Source organism: Hirundo rustica, chromosome 22 (assembly GCF_015227805.2).
Source record: "Hirundo rustica isolate bHirRus1 chromosome 22, bHirRus1.pri.v3, whole genome shotgun sequence".
In the NCBI taxonomy this organism is placed as follows: domain Eukaryota; kingdom Metazoa; phylum Chordata; class Aves; order Passeriformes; family Hirundinidae; genus Hirundo; species Hirundo rustica.
The window spans coordinates 3,584,460-3,608,528 of NC_053471.1; the positions used below are offsets into that span (position 1 = coordinate 3,584,460).

Here is a 24,069-nt window from a genome sequence, read left to right on the forward strand (position 1 = left end):
GGCGGGGGCTCAGGGTGAGGGCTGGGCCCGGGGCGAGATTGAAGCGGGGGCGATCGGTGAGGGCCGCGCCCGGGACGGGATTGAGGCGGGGGCTCAGGGTGAGGGCCGGGTCCGGGACGGGATTGAGGCGGGGGCGATCGGTGAGAGCCGGGCTCGGGGCGGGATTGAGGCGGGGGCTCAGGGCGAGGGCCGGGTCCGGGGCGGGATTGAGGCGGTGGCTCAGGGTGAGAGCCGGGCTCGGGGCGGGATTGAGGCGGGGGCTCAGGGTGACAGCCGGGCTCGGGGCGGGACTGAGGCGGGGGCGATCGGTGAGGGCCGCGCCCGGGACGGGATTGAGGCGGGGACTCAGAGTGACAGCCGGGCTCGGGGCGGGATTGAGGCGGGGGCGATCGGTGAGGGCCGGGGCGGGATCGAGGCGGGGGCTCAGGGCGAGGGTCGGGCGGGGCGCGGGGCGGGCTCAGGCCGGGCTCCGGGCCGGGGCCAGCCCCGGGCCTGGGGCGGGGCCGGGCCATGGCCGTGGCCCCGCTGGCCGATGTCGTGGGCTGCGGCCGCTGGGGGGCGCTGTGCCCGCCCCGGGAGGTGACGGGAACGGGAACGGCAATAACGGAACGGCGCGAGCGGCCGGGCACGGACAGACACGGACACACACACAGACAGACAGACAGACACACGGACACACAGCCAGAGCCAGGTGCATTTCGAGGTGTTGTCACACGTGTGCTCTCGCTCCGTGCAGCCCCCGAGGCGGGCCGGGGGTATCCTTGTCGTTGTCCTTGTCCCCCGCCCTGGCTCGGGGGCGCCCGGCGGGGCTGGGGCCGATGCTGCCCGGTGCAGTCGGTGACCAGGGCAGGGCCGGTCCCAGGCCGGGGTTCGGTGCTGCTCCGCCGGGGAACATCGCCCTCCACAAGGCACCGGTGGGAGGGAGGGAGGCATTGGCTGCACCACGTGTTCTGAGTTATCCTTTCTTTTTTTCCCCTTATTAAACTTTATCTCACCCAAGGCATTTTTTTCCTCTCGTGTTTTGTCTTCCAGTTCTCTGCAGCCATCCCCCTGGGGATAATGCAGGAGCTGCCTTTCTTCAAGACTGGGTCAGCTCGCCCCTGTGGTCAAGAGCCCAGCAATTAATAACCATGTAAAATGGAAAAACGGGAGAGCAATTTAGAAAGGTGAACGCTGTTTTCTTCTAAAAGTGAAACAGAATTAAACTTTCTCTCTAGTCAATAAGAAACTCTCAATTAAATCTCGTCTTCAGTTGTGGAGCTGGGTTTTGGAAGCGCTTACTCATAATAGCACTAAGAGAGTCTCTGATAGACCAGGGGATTAATTTATTAAACCTGGTTTCAGGTTGTGCCTGCTGGGCTGGCCATGTAGTCTGGTACAAGTTTTGTTCTTGAGGACCAGTTCACGTAAGTTACACGTTTGATGAGTGTAACTCAGTTAATTGTATTACTGTGACCTCGTAGGTTTCTGCATCAGCAGCCCTCATGAATTCTGCCATTTGTGTACACTGTAGGATTAAGCATTTCACTACCAGCTCTATAGGATTTCTCACAAATTACCCTGGAAGTGATTGTCCACTGAAGAGGAACTGCCGACAAAGCTCTGGGGGCTGTGGACTGTCACACCATAAGAAATCAGATGCAATATTCTTACAAGCAGGTCATGTAGAGCAGAAACTTTTTTTGTGTGTGTGTGTGTGGTTCCTTAGAGTGACTAAAGAACTACGTTGCTCTCAAAGGAGGACGGAAGAGATGTATTCAGAAGAAGAGACGTGTTCAGAAGAAGGCACACACTTTGTATGGGGAAATTTTCTTTTTTAATTTACAGCAGAAAGAATATAAAGCATTCAGAAAACATTTTCCATATTTTAAGGGCAATTCAAAACATTTTGCATGGTTCCAGCAGCTGAGTTCTTCAACAGATCCATTGATTCAGTGATGCTTTACATGCACAGTTACAAAAATAAAACTTACAAAAGAGAAGACATCTATACTAGTTTTACATGCAAGTCTTGGGGACCCCCCATTGGGCACCAGCTATTGTGTGGAACTGCCATAAGCGTGCAACCAGAGAGGGGGTTCATGTTATATTCTGTATTTCTTTCACACAGTATTACTGCTGTCGAATGTATTTCACAAAGGAGCAATTCTATTATCAGAAGACAGAAGTTCTGGCTCCTGGCACTTGGGAATTCGAATTTTCCTAGAAAGCTGCACTGACTTATCTTAGGTGAAAATGTTAAGTTCCACAACCAAGAAGAGGGTTCGAAGAATCACTTCACTGCAGGGGAGTGCTCCTCCCTCCCCAGTGACACACTGAAGGGTTACGGCCCGACACAACAAAGCACTTGGGAGCTGAACTGGCTTCAAGCATGCCAGGAGTCCTGGAGCTGTGCTGCAGAACTGTCTGCATGGTTAACAGCCAGTACAGGCTTAAACGTTTGGCTGAAGCAGGATCTAGATTAGTAGATACACCACCAGGCCCATGGATCTGGAAGAGTAATTTGAAATAGCTCTGTATATTACTGAATCTTTTTTTTTCTGTAAAGACAAGGAGTTAAAACATTTCCACTGAGGTCACTACTCTTGTTAGGAACAGATCAATTCTATATTGTCACGTATTGGTTAATGGGTGCAATATTTCAAAATGTCAAGAGTTCTTCCAGTACTAATACAGAGCATTTCCAATTCATTCCAAAGGAGATTCTTCAGCGTCTCCTGTTTTGGCGCGAGAGGAAAACTGAATGGTTAAGGTTCCAATTGCAGACAGTAAATCGAGGCTACGAGGCTGCCCACAGGCACAGTGCGAGCGCCAGGCCATTCGTTTCGCTTTTTTTCCCTTTTTTTTTTAAAATTGAATCAGGTCATAAAGCAGCAGTTCAGAAATGTACAAGAGAATTCTGATAATGAGCTATAGCACATCTACTGTAATTCAATGCTGGCAGTGAAAAGAAGTAATTAAAAACAGGTACAATTATAGAAAAGGCACCAAGAGCACTGACCCCAGTTTTTTTGCCACAATCTTTGTTTTTACTCTTCTTTTAAAGACACCAGTTTCAAAGCTTCCTACGTGTGAATATTTTTTGGCTTCACAACAAGCCTTGCGTTTAAACATTGCAGTTGGTGGCCGGGATCAAGCAAGAACAACTATTCCAAAACTAACAATCTCAAATTTACACGTTCATTCAGAAATTTTAAACTGCCACGAGCGAGACAAACAGACAGGAGCAGTTTCTGATCTCAGACACATGTACGTGACCCACAAGTAATGACACGGACTTCAGGAGTTTCTTCCCTTACATTCCTGTGTAATGAAGATCAGAACTGGTTCCCATTGTTGAGAATCTGTGACAGTTTTAAATTAGTAGTTCAATTTAAAAAAAATCTAATTTCTTTGGCTCCTCACTATGTGGAAATAGCAATATACCATGACACCCCTACAGGATCAGTTTGCATCTTTTTTTTTAAGTTTTACTTAATTTTTTAAAATTTTTTGTGCAATTTTTATTACATTTTCTGACTTCCAGCAGGAGATATGAAAATGTGAAACATATTTTCTACTTTCGTACTATTTTTTTTTTTTCATTTTATGTTCATTCTAAGTGTTCTTTATTGGAGTGAGTGTATGGTGTTAAGCTAGATACGTTTTTGTACTCTTATGATTATCTGCTTTGCAAAAGTAACTTAATTTTCTTAAGCAATATTAGCATTCACATTACTTGGCACCATTGGCAAAAAAAAAGGAAAAAAAAAGACGGGGGTAAAAAAAAAGAAGGAAGGAATACATAAATTAAACTCAACTGAACCAAACTCCTGGTAGCCAAAATCAAATGTAAACATATCCTTTTTTTCTTTTTTTTTTCTTTTTTTTTTTAAGTAATGTTGCTCTGCCTTTTTTTCCTAAGTCTAAATACAGTAGCTCTTTTTTGCCATTTAGTCATGCTTTAGCAAAAATGTTCTTCTAAAGAACATTTAAAATAAAGTTTCTTATAGTGAAATAAAGTTTTTGTTTCATTTTACAGACCATAGCCACTAATGCTTTGCTTTGTTCATTTCTTTTTCTTGAGTTCATGCACATATCTCTTTAATATATACAATATGTACAAACAATACATCCACACTCTTCTCGTTCATTCAGACAAAACTATACAAATAATAATTTTATCTTGCCAAGTTATTGACCCTTTGTGAATAAAATATTTAGTAATTAATCAATATATTCCCTTTCAAATATTTTTTTCTCATTTTCCATTTCTACCTTCTATATATACAGAAACTGCCCAGATTTTGATGAAGTAGCCAAAATAAGAAATTTACTGGCCAGAATGCAGCACCACTGATCTTTAGGTGGCAAAAAATGTCCAGGCAACATATGTACGTGACTCTGCAAAATGACAAGAGGTTTGACAAGTACATAAGAGAAAAAGCTACATGTTTTACAAATTGTTTGAGAACTTAATTAAAACAATAGTACATGAAGGTAAGGCTAGAAAATAAAGTGCTGAATATGAGAGAAAGTACATGACAGTTGATATGTTTGCAGGTTCTAGTAAAAATACAAAAAAAAAAAAAAGTGTAAAACTCGCTTAAGCTGCTCTCTCCATTCCTCATGCAATACCCGTGTCTCTCATACACCAAACCCCTCCTGTAAGTTCCCACGGGATGTATTAAAAACCTGCAGATTTAAAAAGTTGCATTAAGTGTGCTGTAGAGGTTTAAATAAAACACAAAGGACAGGAGTGCGAAGGAAATGAGGATGCATGGACCCAATAAAGATGTACTGATCTAAGCCCCTCCACTGAGACTCTCAAAGCTTCAGTTTCTTGGAGATGACTGACAGGTGCAGGAACAGCATTCTTGTGTTGCTTGTGCATTCCCACCTTTTCTGAACAATATTTTTGGTATAATATTTGTACAGTTCCACATGTTGTTTAATACAGCCCTATATGAAAAGGATAATTAATCGCTTCTTCCTTCCTTCTCGGAGAATGAAGCAACTCACGATTTCCTCCTGGTGTCTTGTTTTTCCCCACGATCCAACAGAAGATTGAGTTCCAAGATGTCTTGCTGAACAAATTAAAAGTTGTCCATGAAAGTGCAAATGCAATGACCAAAACATTACTGTTAAAATCCTGCAGCTGGTATTTCCAGAACTGCAGTGGGTATTTTTGTTGTTGTTGCATGTCTCTGCTAAAAACAGAAAATGAAAACAGTCTGAAAAGCAATGTCACATTGCTACGGGATGCTGCTGCGTATCTTCAAGTTCCTTGGCCTTTTTCAATTCTTTCACTCTGAAAAAACAAAGAGGAGCTATGTAACACTTCTATTACAGATCTCTTGAAGACAGAACAATCAAAAGGATTCATCACTCCAACCTCCCGTGCAGAAGAGGCAGCTCCCAGAGACAGGCCAGGAGGTAACACCTTCCCAACACCATAAACAGTTGGAAGCGCAAGAAGAGGCCACTGGAGATCCCAGACACGTGTTTGGAGAGACAAACTTGGTTCCAGCTACTGCTTTTCCCCAGGACTGGCAGCTACAGCTGGGCTTTGTTCTGGTGTCAGCCTGACTGCTTGGGGTTTCCTGGATTGCTGTTCCCTGCCTGACCCTGCAGCTGTTTGCCATTGTCATGGCAAAGGCTTTGGTCAGTGCTGACCCCTCTTCTCCACACAGTGCTGAGGCAGTGACAGTGGGGGAGAAGCAGTCTGTTCAGCTTGGAAAGGAAGCTTGTATTGATTTAGAGAACCTCACATAAGAAAGTGTTTATGTACAAGCAGAAGAAGAGGTGTGGGTGTGAAGAAAGGCACTTTGTTCCACAGGTACTCCAGCTGCTGTGCCTGTGTGCCTTTCCATGCCGTTGGCAGCACGTTCACGTGCTCTCCCAGCAGTGCAGGGTGCTGTGTGCCACGGGAGGTGTACCTGCACTGTGCAAGTTGCTCCTCCTAGATGTGGCCTGATGCCCCAGTTCTCAACTTCCTCAAATGCATACCAAACATAACCTCCTCTAACTCATCAACACCAGAACTAACCATCACTGAAAGCTGAAAAAGTTAAAAATTAAATTAAAGGATAAAGAGAAGGGAATCACTTCAACCCCATCAAGTGAAACAGAGCTCTGCACTGGAGCTGGGGCAGCAGGAAACTTTCTGCTCAGACTGAGAACCTGGCTGTGTGTCAGTGCAGGCTCCCTGCAAAGGAGCCAGACCAAATCCAGAGGCATTCCTGTGCTGCCCCAAGGGTGCCCAGCTGGGCTTGGGGCTGCCTCTGCCTGCAGAGAATTCTTCTGCACTGAGATCCCTTTGCCACCTGCCTCCACGTGTCTTTCCTCTGCTCCTGCAAGGGGAAGTCCCCCACAAAGCTGGAGCAGATTACAGAAATAAAAAAAAAAAAAAAAAAAGGGGAAAAAAAAAAAAAAGTGATTTAGCTATGCGTGTAATAGGCTCAAGTGCTCACATGATGTTGCAAAAACTTGAAAGGCCAAGTAACAAAGGTATAGTACAAAAAATAGTGTCAGAGATGCAAGTCTGTAATGCAACCAGCTACAAGTGAAAGAATTTAACAAAGCCCAAGTAAATAAAAGTAAGAAAACGTGTCAGGAGAGCTGAGCAGCAGCAGTGACAGTTTATAGCTACTGTGCATAGACTTACACCCACACATCTTTTGGCTCTTGCACCAGCCTGCTAATATAAGGATATAATGAAGGCTATAAATTGGTCTCTATAAATACACCTCCATTTCACCATTTTATTTATTCTTTTTTATGCATGTACTATTAGTCAGAACCACCGTGAAAAGGGAGCTGGCTGCTTTTACCTCTGTTTTAGCTGACTCAAAGGCTCCAGCACTCAAATGCAATCTCAGTATTTGTGAAGTGTGGCCATCAGGGGTCAATCAGACTAACCTGTGTGCAGGTTAGACCTTTGTTAATTATCCTAATTCCACTGTTGGAGAATAACAGGTATGGAAAGACAGAGGGCTCTGCCAGGCCAAATGCACACTGTGTGTTCAGAGGCTGAAGGCCACTGCTGGAGAGGCCCTGGCATTCCCAAAATCTGAGCCCAGCAGAGCAGCCCAGCAGGCTCTCCCAGGTGCCAAGCAGTGCTCTGGTCCCCAGGATGAGGAAGGGACACAGCAGCCAACAGCACCAGGGGTTCTCAGTTCCTCCTTGGACAGTGCTATGCCAAACCTGACTGGCTGCTGCTCTACAGAGAGATCTTTCCAGGAGCATTCTGGCTCTACACGTGCTGGTGTCCAAAAGAGCCTGTTGACATCAAGAGAGTGGAGGCTTCAGCACTGCACAGAAGGCAGCAACAAGCCTCTACTCAGGCTGACAGCCTGAGTTCAGAGTTCCCTGGGGTTCTTCATGCTGAGTACAGCCAGATCCCCTTTTCATTGCAGGAAACATAGAAGGGCTGACACAGTAAGCCAAAACAGTCATAAATGACAAGTTACTCATCTCCAGTGTATCTAGTTTTATTTTCTTGGAGCAGAAAAGCTGCCTCTCCCTTGATTTTTTAACTAGTATTTCTAGTAGTGCACCATTAGAAGCAGGAGAGCCAGAATCCCTGGTGCTGTGCTAGAAAAGGTGCTGTGCCTCTGTGCACTGGACAATTTTTAAGGCTTAGATTAGCTGTGTTTAAGATATCATCAGTTAATGCATGATTTGCAGTGCAACTTCCAAGTGTTTTCTGTTGCACTTCAGTACTGCAATGTAAAATTAACCTGTTATTGTAGATCTCTCACTGAGAACATGCACATTAAATAAGCTGGTGGCTCTTTCACTGAGACATGCTATTCCTTACTTTAGCACTTCACATGCAAAGGCTACACTAATGAAGCACTTTTACTGGAAGAATGCAAAACATGCTTTGCTGCAAACTTCAACCTACAGCATGCAGTATCTGTACTGGTGCACAACTGTTGCATCTGTTTGCCTGGAACACACATGCCAACAGAAGTTAATTACTGCAGCACTCAGCATTTGCACTAAAACAGGTCCTGCTCAGAAAGAGAGAATCACAGTATCACAGAATGTAAAGGGTTGGAAGGGACCTTAAAGATCACTTAGCCCCAACTCCCCTGCCATGGGTAGGGACACCTTCCACTATCCCAGGTTGCTCAAGAGACCATATCCAACCAGGCCTTGAACACTTCCAGGGATGGGGCAGCCACAGCTTCTCTGGGCAACTTATTCCAGCATCTCATAATCCTCACAGAAAAAAAAAAAAAAAAAAAAAAAAATCTTCCTGATGTCTAACCTAAAGTTCCCCTCTTTTAATTTGTGTCAATTACTCCTTACCCTATCACTACAGTTCTGGATGAAGAATCCCTTTTCAGCTTCCCTGTAGCACCCTCCACACACTGGAAGGTGCCATGAGGTCTCCATACAAACTTTTCCTCTCCAGGCTCAGCAGCCCCAACTTCCTCAGCCTGTCTTTGTAGGGGAGGTGCTCCAGTCCTCTTATCAACTTCATGGCATCCTTTGGACTTGCTCCAACAGTTCCATGTCCTTCTTATGTTGGGGACACCAGAACTGTGTGCAGGACTCTGACAAGAGCAGAGTAGAGGATGTGAATCCCCTTCTCCCGTGCTGCCCACACCCTTTGGATGCAGCCCAGGACACAACTGGTTTCTCAGTGCCAGCTCATGGGGAGTTTTTCATCAACCATGACCCGACTATTTCTCCACAAAGCTGTTTTCAATCGCTTCTCCACCCACTCTGTTTGTGTGTGCCCCGACCCAGGTGCAGGACCTTGCACTTCACTTTGTTGAACTTCCTGAGGTTCACACAGTCCCACCTCTCCAGCCTGTCCAGGTCCCTCTGGATCCATCCTTTCCCTCCCACATGTGACTGCACCCCAGATCTCAGTGGTGTCAGCAAACTTGCTGAGGGTGCCCTCAATCCCACTGCCCCTGGCACTCACAAAGATGTTGCACAGTATCAGCCCCACTACTGACCCCACTCGTCACTGGCCTCATGTGGATGGAGCATGAGCTACTGACCACAGCTCTCTGCATGTGGCCATCCAGACAGTTCTTCATCCACCCAGTGGTCTATCCTTAAAACCATGTCCCTCCAATTTAGAGACAAGGACGGCACATGGGACAGTGTCAAACACCTTGCTTTTGCAACACTTTCCTTGGTCAAGTGGGATTTACATCATTTATATGCAGGTGTAATAATTACTGCTGAAAAACACAGACACAAAATGGCACAGAATTTCCCTAAAGGTATAAACTGAAATCTGCCATGGGTACATTACTTGAAGATGCTATTTAGTATACAATGGCTTAAAACAATCCCTGCATTCCACAACATTTACACACTTAGGCCTCAAGATGATAACCATCCAAATTCACTAAGCTACCATGTTATTTTTATTTACTAATCTCTTTGTTCAGTGCAATAGTGTGTGTTCCACTGCAGATGGAAGTGCAGGTAGGTGCTGTGAGCCCTTCATTCCATTAAAACACTGCCAGGTAAATATGGAAAGATGCAGTCTGCAAGTCTGTCTCCTCTCTCCAGAGCTGGTCCTGGGATGCCAGGGAAGTTCTTCCCTCTCCTTGGCAGCTGGCACAGGGCAGCCCTGCTCACCACAGGCTCTGCAGCAGGCACTGCCAAGTGAACTATAATACCTTTAAATGTTACCAAAAATGGAACCAACCCATGGCCAGAGTGTCACTGGGGAAGCTCTGAGGCACTATTGTGAACACCATGCTGCTTCCTCAAACCATGATAAACAGGAGGTGCCAGAACCAGTGCGTGCACCAAGGTAATCAATCCATTTACTTGATCTGAAATTCTTTGTCAAGACAATCTAAAACTAATTGTCTTCAACCAGTTAATTCATTCTTGGCTAGTCTGCACTGCAGCCTTTCCAATGTCTTAGAAGTCCTTCCAATCTTTCCTTAACTCTTCTTGAGTTCCTCACTCAGTGGCACTTGATTTGATTACAACAATATAAAGTTCAATAACAGGGACTGGTATTTCCTCTTCATTAATACTAAGTGTAATAAACCCTCAAAATTTTCAACTGCCGTTAAAAAATACAGGGAAGAATTTTGGACAAATTAGGACTCTTGAGACTAGAAATCCTCTGAGTAAGTGCTGCTAGGAGAGATTTTAAGTGAACAATATAGCACTGTCTTCATGCTATAAGGCAATCTTCTTTGGTTAACATTTTTCCAGTCTTAAACTGAGGCAGGGAAGAGAATCAAAGCGTAGCATTTGCAGTTCCAATCATTAATAAACTGCTGTAAGGAAAAGAACACTACTGGGATTTACAGAATTGAACAGTATAAAGAACATTCTTAGAGAAGATGTTTCAACCCAGACTTGCAGTGAGACTATTTTTTTTTTTAAACAACAGAGGAAATGAGGGCAATGGAAGTGACAGCAGCAGGCCAGGTGCTGCTGGATGATGTGCAAACCTCTCCAGGAGTCTACAAGCACTGTCATGCTGGCTTAGATCACTTCTGGGAGTGCCTCCCTGAGCTGAATGGGGGCTGCAGTGAGGACGGCTCAAGTGATGCCCAGCTGCGAGTGGAGCACCCCAGAACGGGAAACAAGCCCTGGCTTTTGCAGGTCTCCAGACAAAATGCACCATCCTATGTCAGCAGCTCTGAAACCATGCACAAAACTGTAAGGAGTGTGTATCTGATTTTGCACTGATGAAACCTTGAACAAACACTTCCCCAAATAACATATTCTCCAGACAGTAAGCGCTTCTAAGGCACAAAGTTATTCCCTCTGCAAGTGCTGAAGAGCAGATGGAAGGAAAAAGCACGTGCAATAGAGATGACCACTGCTAAGGTGTCTGAAATCACAGCCGTGATGCTGACGTACAGAAAAGGAAGAGAAGATGATTTCAAACACGAGCTTTGAACCCTGACTCCTGGGAGATACATCCTGGTTCCCAAACTGCTCCAGCCAGCCCAAGTTTCTGCCCCTCGAACCATGTTGCTCACTTGGACAGTGTGCAGGGGGTGCATCAGTATGTGCCGAAGCAATGTAGAAAGCAACAGCCCCAGCGAGTGGCAGCTCCTCTCCCCGTGCCCTCCCCAGTCCTGGACGGGGTGTCAGCGAATGAACCAGCCCTACTCAGAAAAATCACAGCAAACGATGCTTCATGGGTAAAGCGGAACACAAAGCTGCTTCAGCAGAGTGACTCCGTAATGCCCAGCCAGGGAAATGCTGAATGAGTCCGAATGCCCAGGATCAGTTTACAGGACAGGGTGCAAGAGCCAGGGAAGGCTGGCTGGAGAGTTACCTGTGGCTCTGAGAGCTGAAATGGCCTGTGGGATATTTAAGACAAAGGGAGATCTTGCCTTTTTCCAGATACCTCATTTAGGCAGCAAAACAAAAAAGACAGAAAGGCCCAATAAGAACGACACCCCAGAGCATGCGGTCTGCAACTTAATACACACATCTGAGCTCCAAATACATTCAGCCCCTGCAAGAGGTAAATGAAAAAAGAAATTACTTTGAAGACTTTTGCTGCAGGTACGGTGACGCATTTCCCAATACGACATTTTCACACATTGTCCTGAACTCAAACAAATGGGACTTTCCTTCAAAATTTTCCCCCGTTGTCTATCTTACTGAGAGAGGCAAGAAACCAGGTACCTCAATGCAGTGTCTGCTGAATGGTACAGATTAAAACCACATAAAAAATACAAGCCCTAGATGCACAGGAGCAGGAAAAGGTTTTTTGCTAAAATGCCGAAAGAGGGAAGCGTATGCAGAGAACAACAAAACACAGCAGATGTTGTTTATTCAGGTATTAAATGCAGATGTACTTACCAGAGAAATGACTTCAGATGCTACACACTTACTCCCCGAAACTGGAGAGCAGCATTTAACCAAATTGGGAGAACATGGTGGGATAAGGGGGCCTATTTGTACATGAGAAGTGAATGAAGAGAGTTTTTATTACTCATGATCACGGGTAACAAGTGCACTTGTTCTGCCCCAGAGAGGACAGAAGTTTTGCTGTAGGCAGAAGGTGACTGACTGGTCATCCCTTGAGATGGGAAAGACTCGCTCCTTGTGATTTCCTCCAGATCATCTCCAGCCAAGGGTAGGGCAGAGAGGGTCACACTGCAGGCAGCTGTGCAATTTGTTCCCCTCTACACCTGGACTGGGAGCAAAGTTCTCTACTGAAGGAGGCTGCAGAGGATGGTTTGACCGATACGAAGGCAAACATAGGGGGGCATGGTGAGTAGCTGAAATCCCTCTACTGAAGCAGGTTTCCTTGAGATGAAACTGTTAGTTAAAGGCAACAGCAACTGGATGGGGCTTTATTCCCCTAAAAGTTATTTTAATTTCTACTGCAGAAGGATACCAAGTCTCATCTCCCAAGAGTTGGCCAGTAAAATCTCCTGCCTCTCCCTCTATACTGATCCTGGTGTAACGTCACTCAAATAAATCCAGAAAAAACCCCACCCAGTCTGGAAAGGTTTTACAACTGAAACCCAGGAGGAAATGCTGCCATCACGTTATCTGCACCTTCCAACAGCACATGGACAGAAAACACCCCATTTGTGTATTACAGACATGTCTGCAGCCATTCCCTCAGCACGAGGGGCTGTGTCAGCCTGTGCACATCAGCAGGCCTGGAATACTCCTGGTGTTTGTGAACTCCAGCAGCAGACACACACAGGGTGTTACCAGAATGCAAAGCAGCAAAGAACATTTTGCCATTACAGACTTACTGTGGCAGAACAGCAGCCAGTGCATTTTGAGACAGCTCACAGTTCACTTTTTCCAGACAGAGAGCCACCCCATTTCCACATCAATCACAGCATTGGTCAGTCCAGGCAAAACCTGCAAATGCTACCAAACTTCCAGAATCTGCTTCCTGCTCATTTCTCATATGCTGTCACAGACACAAAGCCTTGGAAGAGCAACAACTGTTTCTCCTCCAACACTGACAACTGGCCTCTGCTGACAGCAGCCCCTGCAGAGCCTGCCCTCAGGGCACTCCCATTTCACCCAATTCCTACTTCATCTGATACTAGTAAAAACTCCAGAACCTGTAAAAAAACGAGGACATGCAACAAAAAATGGTAACACAGAGGTCATCATTTGGAAAGGAGCTGCTGCTCCTTTGTTAGCCTAAACAGTTAAACAAATAATGGTGTCTCCAGCAGGCTCAGACCCAATTCAGGCTCTCACTCTTGGGTCTTGAAAACGATCTCTGCAATTCCAAGTCAATAAAATTCCGTCATCAACAATGTAGTTTTCTTTTTACAGCGCTACATGGAAGCAGGGGTCCAGGCCACCCCTCCCTTGCTGAAAACAGGAGCAATAAGGACACAAAAGGGTGATGTTTCCAGCAGCAGTTTTTTACAGAAGCCCTGCTGCCCTAAAAACCTCTCAGGTGTGAGATGGGACAGAGCAGCCTGCTGGGACCTGAGGCACATGCCTTGAGAGACCTGTCATGGGAATTCTCCTACCGATACCTTCAACTTTTATTTTTTTCATGTATTTGTAGCTTTTTAGGTTTCTAATATATAGTTTTATATTTTCTAGCAGTTTATTACCATTTTTTACACTTTAAAACAATAGCTTGAATGTCACACTTGAAATTCTATTTAGTCTTATTTTCAAGAAGAGAATTTCTAACAAGGACATCTTGTTTTGCACCACCGTGTGAGAGTCAAAACAAGATAAAGGGCAAAGAACCTCCTGGAGACACTCCAAGGGGCAGGCCCAGGGGTGGAACTGTTGAATTTACCTGCTAGATACACTAATTAATTAACCTTATAAAACCTGTAGAAATCCTATACTGCACGTGCTCATACCTATGTTTTCTGCACCTGAATGTTTTCATTAAAGAAGTGCTCTTTATATTACCCCACTTTAATATTGTTTGGAAAGCTTTTCTTTTGATTCCAAGCAACACCAACCACCTCCTGCCACCTTGCTGTCTCGCAGCCACTGACCTGACTGAGCACACATGCTGAGAATGAGACTCCCAACAGATCCTCCCTTGGCACTTAATATAACAGTTACTGCATCTTCACCTCATTTTTTTTTTTTTTCTTCCCAATATGTGGATTAATAAATGAGAGAAATAGCTGTCAAAAAGCTGGCCCTATAACACAGCCAGACATGTAACTTACCAAAAACCAACTTACAGAAGAGAAACACTGGTGCTTAACCACCTTTGGGAGTAAAAAGCAGTGTGAGGAGCTCTTGAGCTTCCATCTGGCTCAGGCAGAAATAAATACCCATTTAGAGCAGGCTGCACCTGCAGTGCAGCTTCCTATGATCTACCCTGAATGCTGCTGCAGTCCACAACAACAGAACTCATTGAGTGTGAGCGAGTGCAGACCCTGTCAAATTCCAACATCTACTCACAGCCACTGTGGATACTGAAAAAACACCCCACCGACCACGCCATCTAAGCATGCCCATGATGAATATACATGTCCTTTTTCACACATTCATGCACTGGTAACATCTACTGCACAGCTCTGTCCTGTTACAAAAGCAGCACTGTTAGTCATCGCAGTAGGGTTAGTTTATACAAGATTCTTTCGTATAATTAATGGAGGTGAAACTTACTGGCATATCTCGGCCGCAGCCCCATGCAAGCAAGCAGAAAGCAAATATATTTAAAATGGAAGAGAGGAACTGGCTAGCAGGCAGCTACACTCACCCTTTTGTACAGCCTATGGTCCACCAGAGGGCTTCAGAGTGCAAAACAATACCAAAGAGCCATTAGACACACAGGGCAACAACCGTACCTTACCCAGAGCTTCACTTCAGGGAGGAGGAGACAGCACTTCTGCTTGCCTGGAGAGAAAGAACCCTTCCCACTCCTGCCTACGGGACTCCTCTTTACCAGGGAAGGGCAGTCCTGCGTGTTTAGGTGCTTTAGGGCAGAAAGTTATAAGCAGAGAGTAGAAAAAACCCAACACTGTCATCCCCGTGGCTTTTCTAGCTGCATCCTGCCTTCCCTGGCAGCAATCACCTCTTTTCTATCTCATTCCAAATGCTACTCCATAGAGAACACTGCAGATCGTAATTCCATCTTAGCAATGGTCTAGATATCCCCCAGAAGAGTACAAGTTTCCTACAAATCAGAGAAAGAACAGGAAATAGGAGTTTACCTTCCCAGTGCAAGCTGACTGTACCATACATGAATTCAGCTCAGCAAATCCAAAGCCCTTCGGAGCTCCCGGATTTCCTTGCAGCTCTAGATGTGTCACATCTGGGGATCATTAAGTAGGTGGAATCTTTGCAAAATCATTAACTATGCAAAGCTTTGGTTCTGCCTCAGGACAGCGAGCTCAGCTCACAGGGGCAAGCTTTAGGCTGGAAGTCAGTCAAGTACAAGCTGTCAGGTTTGGGCACCATGGGAAGATGGGTGAAGCTCTCCTGGGAGGCCAGGAAGTTCCTGTTTCTCATTCTCAATGAACAACACCTCTGTGACAGATCATGTGGATACCGTGTCATGCTGATGCATGGTTTTTCACCAGGTTTTTGAGAATATGACAATAGATGGATAAATATGGGGGGGGGTTGTTTGAAGTCGAAAAAATAACATGTCTGACAGTCAGAATGACTCCTGCTGATGAATGATCCCTTTGTCTCCATGACACTCAGCTACTAGAGCTCCAATATCTTCTCTAGGAGTATATTCAACTAAAACTTATGTATTTTCTGATTTTCATCAACATCTATGCATCCAATACTGAGAGCTCCAACTGCAGAACCTCTCATTAACTCTCCCAAAACATCTGAAATACCTTCTGGTCGGGCAACAAACATTAAGGTCAGGAGATCAGGCCCTCAAGGTGATCAAAATAATTTTGAGATATTAAGCCTTTGTGCCAAAAAGTTATTACGCAAAATAGGACAAGATGTCCATTTAAGCTGTTCTGAATGCAAGCAGACAAAAAGTTCTCATAATTGGCTTAAAGCAGACTTTGATCAATTTTAAACAGGAAAAAAACCCCACCAAGCAGATGGTTGCCAGGGAAAACTGAATAAATCTCACCTAAAGGCTACAGAATAAGCTTTCAAGAGTAATTTTTTGGCTCAGCAACAGAAACTGCTCATGGACAAAAACCTAGGCTAAACCATTCATTTTTTCAAAGGTTGAATTTCTGAACTTTAAGCGTTTACTGTCTTCTCACTTAGCTCACTCTCTTCACAAAGACTGCAACTGGCTTTTGCAGCCTCTTCCCCCAGCTCTTCCAACCGGCAAAAATCTGTTACAAGATCCTGTTTGTTTGACGTTCCTGTGACGCTCCCTTTTCTCACACACCCTCAGATTTTCTAAAAATAGTTGTCATTTCCATCCCTTGCACTGACAAGGCACTGTGGTTTAAAAGTGGCTCCACAGTGCCATTTTTATACTACAGAGCAGTAACTAACATTAGGTATTAGCTGTTATGGCTCACCCCTGGATGTTCAGGGAGCTTGGGTGGCTGAAATGTTTCTTTCTGGAGGCTGGGGCTTTCTTAAATTCTTGTTGATAGCAGCAGTGTGCTAATTTTGAGTAATAAAGGAGGAGACTGCAATGAGATTTCAACAAGCAGAAAGAATGTGTGGGGCTCTTAGCCCAGGTACCAGTCCCATCCTTATCAGCTGCACCCTGTGTGAGTGTCACATGGGAGACTGAAGGGATATAATTAGGAGGCTTACACAGAGGTAATCTGAAACTTACTTAGCATCCTAAGCTTTATTACTCTATCCTTAGGAAGAGGAAAGCAAGAAAAGTCAAGCAGGGAGGAATAATGTTGTTATTGAGACACAAGGAGAATTCAGAAAGCTTGAGGAAGAGTAGGTGAGGAGGAAGCAATTCCACCTGGTACCCCAGTGTACCTGCACCACAAGGCAGCTAAGAAAGAGAGTTGCAGAGCCAGATTTGGGAAGGAATGGATGCAGGTGCTCTCGCCAGGATATGGCTGTGCCAGGGGAAGCACAGGGATCTGCCCCTCAGGACAGCGAGCAAAGAAGCAAACAGCTCAGTCTGAGTCAGCTGAGATGCTGGAGCCAAGTGGGGCTCTGTTCTATTAAGCAGATGATCTGTGTAATTTCCAGTATTATATTTTCCTTTACAGTTGTTTACACAAGCAAAAAGTTTCTAGTTTGTCTTCAAAATCCTGTGTGGTAATAAAGTTTTAAGAACCTGATTTGGCTGGTGTTTGTCACTGACTGCAGAGAGCAGAGGCATCAGATCCCTGTGTGGCTCCAGCAGCCAGAGGAGCCCGAGGGCCTAAAGCAGACCTCAAGAACACAGATGCAGCCCCAGTGTACAGAGCATGAAGTGTACACTCTGTTGGAAAACACGTTCCTGCTTGCTAGAGCTTTTTTATCAAGCAGGAGAAGAATAGGGAATGAGACTCAAACCTGTCACATTTCTAAACAGTTCTATAAATCCGGTAAATTTATGTATTTTTCAAGTAGATTCTGAATGCTGGTTATGTCATTTTGTTAAGTCTTGCTTTCACTTTTAGCATTTACCAATGCCACGATGCTCCTGTTCAAATTTGTCCATTACTAACAATAGTTACCTTAACGCATGAACTCTTATGATTGCTTGGAGAAGACATGCCACCATAATCCTGTGATCATTTCTATTTTAGAAGGAAAATTAAGGCAGTTTTGAAACACAGTTAACATCTTCAGTGGAAGCATGTCACTTTTTCCTTTTGTTGCATCCCAGCCAAGAACCACGGACGAATTCCCGAGCAACCACGACCGGTACAAGAGCCCAGGGACACGGGACAGGACTGCACTGCTGCAGAAATTCTGTGCAATGTGATGTGAGCCAGAGAGAGCCTAATGACACTGAATCCCCCCCCCTGCTCCTGAGTTTCTGTCTGGAACTTCCCAAGAGCTAAACTCATCCCTCAGGGATGCCCAGAGCAGCGACCGTGCTGCTGGAGAGAGGAGACTGACCCTGGGTCTGGCCTGGAAACTTCAGTGGTGCAAATGAGCAGGGTCTCTCTACAAAGAGGAGACACTGAGAAAGAGGAAGGCAACAAGCTGAAGTCAAGAACTGATGGAATCATGGGCAATTTAAGCCCTGCAGAGTTTGTGTTACTCAACAGCTGGAGTCTTAACTGAGCCCTCTTTAGAGTGCATGGCAAATCCTGGGTGCTGGTGGGACCCCCAGGGACACAGCCAGACCAGAGGCATTCTCTGGGCCTGTGTTTGAGCTGGCTCTAAGAGCCTCTCACACCGACCCCAGAGACCCCATGGATGGAAACTTGGCACGTGGTTCTCCCAGGGACTGCCTGGACCTCAAGCAGATCTGAGAGGATACAGAAGTTCTGAGCCTCCAGGACATGCTGCACAACAAACACAACAAAACAACCCCTTTGGTCTCTTCCATATGCCCTGCTGAAAGTGAGAAGTCGCTTGGGCTTCTTCATCAATGACTGTGGCTGTTTCAAGAGCACTTGGAATCAGCCTGGGAAATACAAAGCCCTCTTTCTTGTCCACATGTTACTTCCCACAGAACCTACTTCCATAGCATGAGCCACACTGACCTCCTGCAAAGGGCAGCTTTTGAAATCCTGCAATAAGGACTGAATCTGTTTCTAAAATCAGGAGTCTATCACATGCCTCTAAGAGCTCTCCTTGATAAATGTCACTGGACTGAACTAAACATGCTTCAAAAATGCATCAGGTGTGACCAGCTCCTGAATGGATGAAATGCATGGGTAGTGAGAATGGAGGGGGCAGAGTCAGAAACATCAGGATTCACCACTGTCTAGGCAAAGTCCCAGTTTGCAACTTGCTCACGTAGGGGATCCTTTCAGCTAAAACCACAGCAAACACCCTGCTGGTATGGCAGTGCTGGCTGCCTCAGGGGAGCACTCTGGCAAGCCTGTGCTGCTCCCACGCTGGCAGGAGCTGGTTCCCTTGGTGTCTGTGGAGTGGCTGAGGTGAATTAACCTGCCCTGCTCTGCTGCCACATCCCACCTACCCACAATGAAGAGAACACGCACTTGAGGAGAGCCAACCAAACGATTCTGTGACCAAACCAAAGGCATTTCCAGCACACACCAGATGTCATCACTTTTTGCACTTTCCCACATGCAATGAATGTTTTGGGCGGCACTCAGAAGCTGCAGCTATGATTTAAAAGCTTTTTTTTTTAGACTTCCTCAAGGTCAGCTTTTAAAGTCAAACAACCTGGGCTGTTTTACATTATAAGCAATGGTGCTGTACACAATTCACTTTCAGCAACAGTCTTAAGTTAGAGATTTCCTTTTTGACAGTGCATCTTGGAAACAGCTCTGTTTTGTACTTTTGATTAAAAGATCTGTAGTGAGCTGGTTCTGTTACACCCACATTGCACTCACTGCAGACACACTTGAATATTGTCACATTGCTCTAAGGAAGGGCAGATACCAAGAGACAGTGTCATACCTGTGGCGGCAGCGTCGTAAAAACCGCATAATCTTGCGAGCAGCTTGATCCTGCTTCTTGGTAAGCAGACTGCTTCTAAACACAAAAAACCCCAACACTGAAGTGTAGGCAAAACCGGGGAGAACACTACTAAATGCAAGAATAATTAATTATCCTACGAACCACAGTCCTTTTTCCCCGCTGGCCTTTGTCTGTGAAGCACAGCACAGCCTCGAAGAGCATAAAAACAATATATAAAGACCCCAACAGCATCAACAGCCCCAGGGCTCACCTGAGTTTCTGCTGTACGATGGTGGCTGCCCGACGGTTTTGCCTCCTCTTGCCACACTCTTTGTAGCTGCGATAGTACTGCTGGATCAGCATCGCGGCTCGTCGGCTCTGCTGGAATTTTTTCTGCTCATAGTAACTTCGGAATTTGCTCTGAATAAGAATGGCAGCTTGCGTCATCTTTTTATAAAGTGCATACTACAACAGAAACAAAGAGAAGCTGAGGCATCCCAGTAAGACCAGTAAGAAGCAGGTTCCTACAGTGAAAGGCTCTTGAGCCACTAAGATGCGGTGATAAGTGAGTGAGTATCTATTCCCCGACTGGGAGTTGTGTAAGAAAATGGTGACAGCAAACTGGAACAACTGTAAGATTAGGGCAGAACTTAGTCTGCATCAAGAAAATCAGGTTTTACTGCCTGTGGAATAGTTTGACTGGATTAATGGAATCATAGAATAGCTTGCACTGGGAGGAATCTCTAAAGGTCATCTAGTCTAACCCCACAACATGAACAGGGACATCTTCAAGGAGATCAGGCTGCTCAGAGCCCCATCCAGCCTGCTCTTGAGCGTTTCCAGGGATAGGGCATCTGCCACATCTCTGGGCAACCTGTGCAAGTGACTCACCAGCCCCATTGTAAAAACTTTCTTCCTTGTACCTCATCTGAACCTACCCTCTTTTTAGTTTGAAACCATTACCACTTGTCCTGTTGCAACAAATGTCTGTCACCATGTTTCCTGAAAACCAAACAACCCCAACAAACCCCCCAAACCACAACAGTTATAAATCTAATACTGAGCCCAAGTCACAGGCAAAACTAAATCTCATTAGAAATCTGTAACAAGCATCCAATGAACTCACAGATTTGCATGGGCAGTCACACACTTCCCAAATTCCATACAGCACTGTATTATTTCTAGCCCTGTAATTCCTAGTAAAGCAGGCACAAACTCTTAAAAAAGAAAATCTTTATTCTACATTCCTTTCCTCTGACAGCATGAACGATGATGAACACTTAACAGAAACCATGTGCACTCACGCATATTTTTAAGTCCTTTCTAAAATGGAAATATAGAATACAGAAGTTGTACTCAGATTACTATAAAAGAGGTTTTCAGTGTTTGCTGATCTTATTTTGGTAAGTTTTAGTACTTTCAAAACTGATGTGTCTATTGCTCCTGGATATTTTATCAGCTTTGACTTCTGCTCACTTTATCAGACAGATGAGTCAGAGCTACTGCCCCAAACAGGGTAATGTCCTAACATATCTCAGTATTTTCCACTCTACTGGGACCAAAAACCCCAAAAGCAAACAAACAACCCTCCCAACATAACCTCAAAGCAAAAAATCCTTCAATACCATCGCAGACCACCATTTACCAAATTTCACTTTTTGGAATTGAAGCAGTCATTAGGAGCAGTTATATTTTGCCATTACTAATTTTTTTTTGTGTTTGTTTTCTTCTTTTTTCTTTTTAACATTTTTAAATTAACGGATCAGATTATGATTTGTAATTTGCTGTTTTAAATAAGTCCACTCATGGGCTGGTAATGGTTCTCCTTGAACGTTTTGGCCCAGATGGGACTTCTGTGGCTGAGTTACGAACCCCTGAACAGAAGGGTTTAAATACAAAACCGTGCTGTGAGCTGTGACTGTTCCAATCCAGTCACAAACCCACGCTGATCAGTGCAGTAACAGATCAGAGGAATAAAGCACATAAAAGAGAAATTAGCAGTCACTGCATAGACCAGACCCCAATATGTTTGCATGCAGCTCTAAGACCTGAGTGGCTGTGCCCTGTCCTCCTCTTGTTCCCTTCTTTCTGGGAAGGGGATCAGTGGAGATGTCACCTAAACTCCTCCCCAAAGAGGAAAGCCTTGGCAAGCTCTGTGTCCCAGAGCTCAACCCACTTGTGCTGACGGAACAGTCCTCACAAAACCACAGGGCAGGGGGAAGCTGTGGATGGATTATCACCCCAAGGACACACTCTCTCCAGGAAAAGCACACCTTGCCTCCTGGTAACCCTGAGAAAAGCTCAGTTGATTCTAGAATCTGATGAGATCATGATGTTGCACAGCTGGGAAACCCATCTTTCCAGCAGAGAATTACTGTGGACTGTTTAAGGCTGGCATCAACAGTTTTGCCTCCAGCATGAGCAGCAATGTACTGAGATGCTGGTCTTCAGCACAATTCCAGTGGAATTCAGCACAAGTATTCCAAAGATGAATGGCCAAAATACTTTACCACGCAAGCAGAATGCAGAGGACATTGGCTCACGGGTGGGATAAATGTTCTGTGCTCCCCAAATGCCAAGGCAAAGGTCACCAAGTGACACTAAAAGAAAGCCTGTCCTCTGGAAACTGGCTGCAAAACCCTCCCAAGCAGCTCAGCCCAGCCCTGCTCATGAGAGCTGATGCAACTGTGGCACAGCAGTCCCCACACAACTCCCAGAAAGTCTGGTTTGTCAGTAATTTCTCAATCACAGGCACTTATTAGTGGATACTATTAAAATGTTTCCCCAAAATGCCAGGTTCTCCTGGTTTATACTGAGTGTGAAAGTCAGTGACCCATGGTGTTTGTATTTGTATTACCTTCAAGGCTATCCAAGTAAGCTTGGGGAGAAACAGAAAAATATATAGTTAATGTTAGTTCCGCAAATAAAGAATTAAAAGAAAAACAAAACCAAAACAAAAAGACCCAAACAATCTTCTTTCAAAAAGAAGTGATTCCAGGATCCAAGACAAAGCAATTTGTCAAGCAGTTTTTGAAATGAATTAAGCTTCCCCTCTACAGGGAGCATCACTCCAGAATGAAAGCCATGTGATGGGTTGGATGTGAACCACAGTGCAGTCACCTGACACTAGAAAGACTTCCCAAATAAATGTTTTTGAGGGTTGTAAAAGAGCACAGGTGCCTTGCCTCCCTTTCTGTTAACATGCTGCCAGGCATTAGACTGTGTCTAGCAGGGTAGAGTGCAAAGAGGGATGTGAGCTCTAGTCCTCACCAAAAAACCCAAAACCAAACAACAAGAACAACAAACAAAACAAAAAAAAATCCCAACCAAAATCCAAAAAGGAGAGGTATCTTCTTTTTCTGGGGTTGAGAACTCAGCCTGAAAACATGTCTCCAACCAGAGTCTGGAGAAGAGTCTCAGTCCTGGAAAAACTTACATCAAGCTACAACATGTGACTTCCCACAGTTTAAAAGTTTAGAATGTGCAAAACAAAACAACCTATTTTTCATCTTCACCTTTATCAAAGGCAAAACCAACTTCAATTTCACAATGAAATTTGGCAAGCAACTCGTCGGAGAGCAGTCTCCTCAGGCCGCAGCATGCATAAAGGCCAATATATGGAATACATCACAGCCCTCCATCTCACAGCAAAAACACAGGCAATATCACAAACAAATTTCCAGGACTCCCTCCAAAACTAAGATTCAGAACACAGTTCTTCTTCCCTTTTCAAGTTCTTACACTTACACGTGCTTCATAAAATTTCACTGTCTCAATTACCTGTTTGTACTTTCGGTAGCAACGCTGAATAACAGCAGCAGCCACCTCCTGCTGTTCCCGGAGAGGACGACCCTGAGTGGAGAAAGAAAGGAGCAGCATCAGTCAGAGTGCACCAAAACCCAGATGTGGCTCTCAGCTGCTCACAGGGCAAACCTCTCCTGTCAACACTACCTGATCCACCTCAGGCCTAGGCATTTCCTGGAGATGTCTCTGCTGTCAACTCACATAAGGAACAAAACCTTCAAAGTGGGCACCTTTACACCAAATGGGCAAGCAAGCAGAGCCTCAGGGGTACATTTTGAGGATGTGCTTTGTGAGTGCTGCTCTGGCACAGCAGGTGTGCCATGGCATGGCACACACTCCCCATGCAGTACTTGTTGGGCAAGTATCAACAAGCTAATGTCAGAAGAATTGAAGAGGTTATGACATACAGTTTCTACTGTATTTTTGTCCCCAGAGTGGGTATTACCCATGTTTTGGTTTGTAATAAATGATACTCTCTCTCACACACCCATCAAGGAAGACACTGGACATTTGGGCCACATACCTTGTATTTCCTGAATACTGTCTGGACGAGTTTGGCAGCTTCATAGAGTTCTCTCTGCTCATGATCAGACAGAGTTAACTGTGCAAACTCATTTTCTACCTTCTCGCTGGTGGATGCACTCAGAAATTCAGACCAGTCTGCTGCCGAGGGAAGGCTGGGTTTCTCAAAAGCTATTTCACTGATTGGTGAGCCTGCAGGGCTCAAGCTGGTGTTCGAAGAAGGGGTCAGGGGTTCACTATACAGACTTCTGAAATATCAATCACAGTAGGAATTATTGGCTTACAAAGCGCTTGGGCTGGCATCACAGATAAGGACAACAACATTTCTGAGTTCAAGACAGAAGT

The 24,069-nt window shown here is 45.1% G+C and overlaps 1 protein-coding gene across 8 annotated transcripts in view; it reads right to left on the reverse strand.

Moving 5' to 3' along the window:
• Positions 1–1,793: 1,793 nt before the first annotated feature.
• The window catches only part of CAMTA1 (calmodulin binding transcription activator 1), a 234,096-nt gene continuing 211,820 nt past the window's right edge, over positions 1,794–24,069 (reverse strand). For 2 of the 8 annotated variants that reach the window (XM_040084652.2, XM_040084653.1), the window contains 5 exons: positions 23,726–23,972; positions 23,179–23,250; positions 19,670–19,863; positions 19,399–19,473; positions 1,794–5,290 (listed from right to left, as the gene is read on the reverse strand). In XM_040084652.2, the coding sequence (XP_039940586.1) occupies positions 5,227–5,290; positions 19,399–19,473; positions 19,670–19,863; positions 23,179–23,250; positions 23,726–23,972 (652 nt within the window). In that variant the 3' untranslated portion in view covers positions 1,794–5,226. Of the gene's footprint in view, positions 5,291–11,269; positions 11,453–14,665; positions 14,697–19,398; positions 19,474–19,669; positions 19,864–22,255; positions 22,277–23,178; positions 23,251–23,725; positions 23,973–24,069 lie in introns of all 8 variants that reach the window. The other 6 variants (XM_040084647.2, XM_040084645.2, XM_040084648.2 and 3 more) reach the window with 6 other exon arrangements.